Genomic DNA, 8,578 nt, shown 5'->3' with positions numbered 1-8,578 from the left:
TTAGCATTCATTCAAAATATTGAGAAAATAAGTGGGCTTGGGCAGGACACATTGCTGTTGCAAGAAGGGGGGTGGCTGTTGCAAGAGTGGAGGCCTCACCTTCTGGAGGATCGTGATGTGCACAACGTGAGCGTCGTACTCTGAATCGTCGTGCATATGTGATGCACGATATTCGGCCAGCTCTATGTATGCCAGATGCAGAGTCGCATCGTGCTCACGCCTCAGCTGCTCCTCGCGCTCGCCCCACCGCACTGCCTCCAACTCCACCTGCAGGCTGTTGATGGCCTGCGAGTGTGCCATTAGCTGCTCACGGGCAGAAGGGCACAGTGTCACAGGCACGTGCATGCATAGGTGGGCAGCCCTTCATCACAGACACATGCAGCGTGCAGATGAGGACAGGTACAGACATACAGACACACGGAGCATGTAGTTGTACAGAGAGATAAGAGACTATAGACATGGGCAGGAGGCACAAGAAAATAAATTACAGATGCAGAGACATACACACAAAGACACAAGCAAGTCATACAAATTTGGACACATTATGGAAAGACAGTGCATGTGGAGAGAGATGTACATAGCCAAAGGCAGAACATGCAGAGGGAGACAAGATAAGAATGCGGAGACACGGGCATTGAGTACAGAGACGCACATACAGGCGCCTCGCATGCAGACGGACGCACGTGCAGTGAATGCTTTTCAAGATGAAAATAAGAAATTTAGATTCTATTGTAAACAAATCAAGAACTACAAAAATATGCAAGGTAAACACCTGTGGTCTTATTGAACATACCACAATCACGTTTAAAATATTTAGAATGATAATAGAAAGTCAAAAAATAGAACCATGATACATTGTATACATCAATCAACGATTGGTAAGCGTGCATACAACATGGCAACGTTCTTCATCATAAGATAATGAAGAAACTCGTTGCACCCAAATGTTCATCTTCAAATTGAGTCAATATTCAAAACAAATAACTCACAACGCCTCCTCACACCATGTCGGTCATGGGAATGTGTTTGACTATACTTCCCCATGCTGGTCAGCACCGTACAGATGTATTAATCAATAAAACATAATACATGCACATTATGTGGGGAGATGCTATGATACAAAAATTTAGTTTGATCTGCTTTTATCTTTCGTTTTCAACATTATTGGGAATAAAACCATGGACCACTCGCTACAGTGAATTTAGCAAAATTTATTACGGAACCAAAATATAATTAGATGGGTTTTTTGTGCACTCATTTGCAACTAGGCTGAGACCACTATGCTTGAGAATCCGGTTTAATCACTGTGGTTGGGCAGCTGTAATCCACATTCAATCCTGGCATCTCAGCCATGCTGGCACAGCATGTCTGACCCCTGGGGCACCTAGCTACCTCCCAGAATGCACTCATTTAATGTGCCATTTCCTTGACGTTCAGATCGTAACTCTGAATAAAAACTCAACGCATGAATCAATAATGATGCACTTAATAGGGCAGAGCTTCTAAAAGGTGATGTTTCAGGCAATGGGCCTTCATCACATCAGAGAAGTCAAAGCAATATCCATTGCAGCGTTATTGACGAATATGTTGAGGTTTTGTTATCTCTGCTTGTGTGCCACGCAGCTTCACAACGTGAACACATTATTTGGGTCTTTCGGTAAGGCCATGTAGATACAAAAATAATAAAATAATAACAATATCACGACGTTTCGATCGCAACACAAGCAATCGTCATCAAGTGAAGGATATGGCAGGAGAGCTGCCGAGGCAGGAAAAAATATATGGCGGGAGCGCTGCTAAGGTAGGGAGTTAAAAAGGTTTGAGATGGGTGTAGCTCAAGGGTCAGTGGGCAGGGCTTGATGAAATTTGCATGTAAATGTAAGATCGGCGAAATCTTGACAAACGAAGTTTCACTTTAGCCGTGCTCCGTGTAACAAGGGGACAGGGGGGTTGGTGGTGGCCACAGTACCTCCTCAGCATGGTTTTTCTTAAGTTGGTGCAGCATCTCGAGGAGACTCTTCTCTGTCTGGCTCAGTGAGCCACGCAGGGTGGCGAACTGCGCTCTTGCCCTGCTCAGATTGTCCCGCAGGGTCGACACCTCCCGGGACAGGTGGTGCATTTCCTTTTCCGGCATTTCCAACTGCGACGGGAGCAAGGGCACATGGCACGGGCACGTTAGCTCCTCCCAGCGTAAATCCTGCCTTCAATCGCATCGTGACATGCCATTCGCCATCGGATGGTGGAGACAACACCATGGCACATGGCAAGTGAGGTGCCTAATACACAGGTATACACACATAGGACAGATGGGCTGACACCCACACACCCAAGCAAAGGCAACACCACGATTCCCCGCACAGCCTAAACAGAGTGGTAGAATGCGCAGCAGCGCTGGCCTAGGAAACGCACCCACATCATCTTCATTTACATTCGCTCAGCCAATGACTTACGTTTATTCGGGACCTCGGGGTCCCGCCATAAGGTTAATTTGATATTCAGTTTTATCACAGTACGCTCTGAGCCACACAGCGCTCGCCAATTTTTAAAAGACAAACTCGTCCGCCGACGTGTTTGCTCCTCCTTGGTCTCTCTGCCTTAGCCCCAAAATGTCTGGGAATGTCAACATGCCAGTGATAAGGCCGGTCGAGGTGAGTGAGCATATGGCGGTTACACTGGTGAGTACAGTACATAATACTTCCTGATGCTATTATTAAAAAAAAAATTCGTTTGATGGAATGTTTACCATCTGTTTTATTACTCTTATAAAATAGCGCTGATACTCCAATGAAGCCCTCATTTATTGTTCATAAGAGATAACGCTGTCGAGAAGTCATCCCCATATATAATGGTATAACCCTTTTCGCGCTGATTTCCTGAATGCTCACTTCTCCACATAGGCATCTTGAGCCCTAAGCGAGACTGCCTGTATTCATTTCAGCCTAAGTCGACATAGGGGAGTCCCAACACTGGCTCAGATATCCCTCGCCACTGGTGTTAGCAGGTATTTGTGGTTCATGCGGACTTGCTGCCTTGTAAAAGGTGTCAATCTGGTGTTGGGGCAAAGCTTTTTTTATCATTCCATACACGTTTGCATTTTAGCTGGTAAGTGGCAGAGTGGTGGCCTCCACTCCAGCCTAGATTTGTCTGTCCCCTACCTCTCTTACCGAGTACAACTCCTCTGACATCAAAACATGCTTCAAATCGCTTTAGTTCACAGTTCCATTTATTTGGTATAGCCCTGTGAGCCATTCAGCCCTTGAATCGGGTGCAACCGCAACAAACAAAAAACATGAACAAGAAAATATCTTAAACTATTGCCATTGTAGTGCGTATTAATGTGGTGCTGCACTCTGATGTTGTAGAACATTTATTAAAAAGTCTATTTAATTAAGTAGAACGTGTTGTCTATTTTTATTTAAAATTGCGCATTTTGATGTGACATCACATTTCTCAAACCCCCCCCCCCGTCACACATCGTCACAAATGTCTGCCCCCCCCCCAAGTGCGTGACGTCATTTATGGACGGCCCCCAAGAGGTGGCACTACGCACCTACACTGTTGACACATTCATTGTCTCATGTGTTGCTTTCTCAACTGTGGTCTGTTGAAGAATATCATGTATATTCTTGCCGACGCAGATAAAGAAACACAGGTGCTCAGATCGCTGGCTTTGCCCGAATTACAGGCCACCACGCAGCGATAAGGAGCCCGCAGCGCTGACGTAATCAAATGCAGCGCTGACGTAATCAAATGCAGCGATGCCGTCATCAGATGCAGCGATTACGCCATCGACTACAGCGATGACGACATCGATTAGTGATGACGTCATCAATTACAGTGACGACGTCAATTTCAGTGAAGAAGGCATCGAATACAGTGATGACGTCATCTATGGCAGTGGTTACGTCACTGGCTTTACCCAAAAAGGGCGGAGCCAATGGCTCGGGCCTTATTGCGTCACCAAACGTCACGTGACCCCCAGGCACAGCTGCTGGGAAATGGCAGTTGACACGAGATGCTATCACCTTGGCAACGCAAACAAGGACCAACTGCCCAGAGAAAGCTTTCTCCGACTAAAATCCTTGATGAAACTCTCAATATGTGATCTTAAACTATGAACCTCGTTACCCACGCATCAAGCGCTCAATTTAAAGTAAAATTTAAATATTTTAAAAAATAATATTTTTTCTCGATGTGATCACAGTACTTTATTTGTTACTTCGTATAACTCCAACGCAAGAGGTGGCGCCACTCACCTCCACTGTTGACGAATTTGGAGTCTCCAGCGTCGCTTGCATCTGCTGCCGTCTCTTGAAGAACTTCATGGCTCCTGTTGGGGGCGCAAGAGACAAACGCAGCCGCTCAGCTCGCTCGCCCTGCCGGAGTGACGTAACGCCATTGGGGTCGGAGGTGAGTGCGCAGGAAGTGACGCAATTGGCCCCGCCTACCATGGGCGGAGCCAGATCACGTGCCCCCAGGCACCCTATGGGGGCAGAGGAAGCTGCCTCCGTATCAGCCAGGGCTCAAAGTTCTCGACGCGGCTTTTGCGTCTGCGATTTGAAACTCGGAACCTCTTCACTCACGTGTCGAGAGTTCAATGTTTGAATGCAATTTAATCGAGGCCACTGTCTTGGTATGGTACTTTGACTGTTGGTGTTTTGCCATCTTGCCCAAGCTTGGATTTGATGTTGACAAATCTACAAGAAGGTATGAGCTTGCACAGTTTGATTTTACATGACATTTATTCGTGACTTGACTACATTTTCTCAATCCTTACTCGAGTATCTTTAATTGCATTTTGTTGTTGATGCAACTGGCTAACCCGACCCTTCTGGACGTGTGTGAAAGAGAACGTCAAAACTCATGTAAAATACAGATTCTGATTTATCTACACGCACACGCAGAAGGCAAACGCGGGTACCTGGCCTCTATGCAGCAGACACGAGTAATTTATTATCTTTCAGGATGTTATTTAGAACTTTATTGAATGTTATGTCACCAACCAAACATCGAGCATAGCAACAAATATCATGCAACACTCCGGAGACGGACACCTCCCTTACCGACCTCACCTCATCCTCATCACCCCTAGCCTCGTCCTCCTCACCCCTAGCCTCGTCCTCCTCACCCCTAACCCCTCACCTCGCCCTCCTCACCCCTCGTTCTCCTCACCCCTCGTTCTCCTCACCCCTCGTTCTCCTCACCCCTCGTTCTCCTCACCCCTCGTTCTCCTCACCCCTCATCTTCTCACCTCGTTCTCACCCCTCGCCTCATCCTCACCCCCGTTCTACTCACCTCGTCCTTACCGCTCGCCTCATCCTCACCCCTCGCCTCATCCTCACCCCTCACCTCGTCCACCTCACCCGTCGTCCTCATCCCTCACCTCGTTCTCACCCCTCGCCTCTCGTTCTACTCACCTCGTCCGTACCCCTCACCTCGTTCTCACCTCATCCTCACACGGCTACCTGCACTCTTTGTAGTAGATGTGAATAATTGACTATAATTCAGATTGTTATTAATAACTTTATTACATGTTTTGTCACGAATCAAACATCACCTCCTCCTCACCCTTCACCTCGTCCTCACCCCGTCCTCGCATCTCGCCTCGTCCTCCTCACCCCGTTCTCCTTCACCCCTCGTTTTCACCCCTCGCCTCGTCCTTCTCACCCCTCACCTCGTCCTCACCCCTCAGCTCGTATTCCTCACCCCTCACCTCGCCCTCCCTTCGTCCTCCTCACCCCTCACCTCGTCCTCGCCCCGTCCTCACCCCTTGCCTCGTCATCTTTACCCCTTAGCTCATCCTCCTCACCCTCACCTCGTCCTTCTCTAACCCCTCGCTCTCCTCACCTCGTCCTCACCCATCACCTCGTCCTCACCCATCACCTCGTCCTCCTCACCCATCGCCTCGTCCTCCTCAACCCTCGTTCTCACCCCTCGTTCTCCTCACCCCTCACTTCGTCCTCCTGACCCCTCACCTCGTCCTCGCCTCGTCCTCCTCACCCCTTGCCTCGTCATCTTTACCCCTCAGCTCATCCTCCTCACCCTCACCTCGTCCTCCTCACCCCTCACCTTGTCCTCCTCAGCTCGTCCTCTTAACCCCTCGTCCTCCTCACCTCGTCCTCACCCCTCACGTCGTCCGCTTGACCTTTCACCTCGTCCACACCCCTCACCTCATCCTCACCCATCACCTCGTCTTCCTCACCCCTCACCTCGTCCTTCTCACCCCTCATCCTCCTCACCCCTCGTCCTCGTCACCCCTCACCTCATCTTCCTCACCCCTCGCCTCATCTTCCTCACCCCTCGTCCTCCTCACCCCTCGACTCGTCCTCTCACCTCAGCTCGTCCTCCTCACCCGTCGTCGTCCTCACCGCTCACCTCGTCCTTCTCACCCCTCGCCTCTCCCTCCTCACCCTTACCTCGTCCTCACTCCTCGTCCTCCCCTCGCTGTCCTCACCATTTGCCTCGTCCTCCTCACCCCACACCTCGTTCTTCTTACCCCTCATCTTGTCCTCCTCACCACTCGACTCGTCCTACTCACCCCTAGCCTCGTCCTCCTCACCCCTAGCCTCGTCCTCCTCACCCCTAGCCTCGTCCTCCTCACCCCTAACCTCGTCCTCCTCACCCCTAACCCCTCACCTCGCCCTCCTCACCCCTCGCCCTCCTCACCCCTCGCCCTCCTCACCCCTCGCCCTCCTCATCCCTCGCCTTCCTCACCCCTCGCCCTCCTCACCCCTCGCCCTCCTCACCCCTCGCCCTCCTCACCCCTCGCCCTCCTCACCCCTCGCCCTCCTCACCCCTCCTCACCCCTCGCCCTCCTCACCCCTCGCCCTCCTCACCCCTCGCCCTCCTCACCTCTCGCCCTCCTCACCCCTCGCCCTCCTCACCCCTCGCCCTCCTCACCCCTCGCCCTCCTCACCCCTCGCCCTCCTCACCCCTCGCCCTCCTCACCCCTCGCCCTCCTCACCCCTCGCCTCGTCCTCACCCCCGTTCTACTCACCTCGTCCTCACCGCTCGCCTCATCCTCACCCCTCGCCTCATCCTCACCCCTCGCCTCATCCTCACCCCTCGCCTCATCCTCACCCCTCGCCTCATCCTCACCCCTCGCCTCATCCTCACCCCTCGCCTCATCCTCACCCCTCGCCTCATCCTCACCCCTCGCCTCATCCTCACCCCTCGCCTCATCCTCACCCCTCGCCTCATCCTCACCCCTCGCCTCATCCTCACCCCTCGCCTCATCCTCACCCCTCGCCTCATCCTCACCCCTCGCCTCATCCTCACCCCTCGCCTCATCCTCACCCCTCACCTCGTCCACCTCACCCGTCGTCCTCAACCCTCACCTCGTTCTCACCCCTCGCCTCTCGTTCTACTCACCTCGTCCTTACCCCTCACCTCGTTCTCACCTCATCCTCACACGGCTACCTGCACTCTATGTAGTAGACGTGAATAATTGACTATACTTCAGATTGTTATTAATAACTTTATTACATGTTTTGTCACGAATCAAACATCACCTCCTCCTCACCCTTCACCTCGTCCTCACCCCGTCCTCGCATCTCGCCTCGTCCTCCTCACCCCGTTCACCTTCACCCCTCGTTCTCACCCCTCGCCTCGTCCTCCTCACCCTTCACCTCGTCCTTCTCATCCCTCAGCTCGTATTCCTCACCCCTCACCTCGCCCTCACTTCGTCCTCCTCACCCCTCACCTCGTCCTCGCCTCGTCCTCACCCCTTGCCTCGTCATCTTTACCCCTTAGCTCATCCTCCTCACCCTCACCTCGTCCTTCTCTAACCCCTCGCTCTCCTCACCTCGTCCTCACCCATCACCTCGTCCTCCTCACCCATCGCCTCGTTCTCCTCAACCCTCGTTCTCACCCCTCGTTCTCCTCACCCCTCACTTCGTCCTCCTCACCCCTCGTCCTCGCCTCGTCCTCACCCCTTGCCTCGTCATCTTTACCCCTTAGCTCATCCTCCTCACCCTCACCTCGTCCTTCTCTAACCCCTCGCTCTCCTCACCTCGTCCTCACCCATCACCTCGTCCTCACCCATCACCTCGTCCTCCTCAACCCTCGTTCTCACCCCTCGTTCTCCTCACCCCTCACTTCGTCCTCCTCACCCCTCACCTCGTCCTCGCCTCGTCCTCCTCACCCCTTGCCTCGTCATCTTTACCCCTCAGCTCATCCTCCTCACCCTCACCTCGTCCTCCTCACCCCTCACCTCGTCCTCCTCAGCTCGTCCTCTCAACCCTCACGTCGTCCGCTTGACCTTTCACCTCGTCCACACCCCTCACCTCATCCTCACCCATCACTTCGTCTTCCTCCCCCCTCACCTCGTCCTCCTCACCCCTCGACTCGTCCTTCTCACCCCTCATCCTCCTCACCCCTCGTCCTCCTCACCCCTCGCCTCATCTTCCTCACCCCTCGCCTCATCTTCCTCACCCATCGTCCTCCTCACCCCTCGTCCTCCTCACCCCTCGACTCGTCCTCTCACCTCAGCTCGTCCTCCTCACCCGTCGTCGTCCTCACCGCTCACCTCGTCCTTCTCACCCCTCACCCCTCCCTCGCCTCGTCCTCCTCACCCTTA

At 52.6% G+C, this 8,578-nt stretch overlaps 1 protein-coding gene across 1 annotated transcript; it reads right to left on the bottom strand.

The window, feature by feature from the left end:
- Nucleotides 1–4,510, bottom strand: LOC142923873 (uncharacterized). The gene is made up of 3 exons (XM_076064838.1): nt 4,257–4,510; nt 1,970–2,140; nt 1–303 (listed from the first exon to the last, which is right to left on the bottom strand). The coding sequence occupies exons 1-3, from the start codon at nt 4,449–4,451 to the stop codon at nt 1–3; spliced, it is 669 nt and encodes a 222-aa protein (XP_075920953.1). The 5' UTR covers nt 4,452–4,510.
- Between the last annotated feature and the right edge of the window lie 4,068 nt (nt 4,511–8,578).

This window comes from Petromyzon marinus, unplaced genomic scaffold (genome assembly GCF_048934315.1).
Source record: "Petromyzon marinus isolate PM22_M1 ecotype Great Lakes invasive population unplaced genomic scaffold, UKy_Petmar_22M1.pri1.0 PM_Scaffold_8, whole genome shotgun sequence".
NCBI classification, from domain to species: domain Eukaryota; kingdom Metazoa; phylum Chordata; class Hyperoartia; order Petromyzontiformes; family Petromyzontidae; genus Petromyzon; species Petromyzon marinus.
This window is presented reverse-complemented; position numbering and strand designations above follow the sequence as displayed.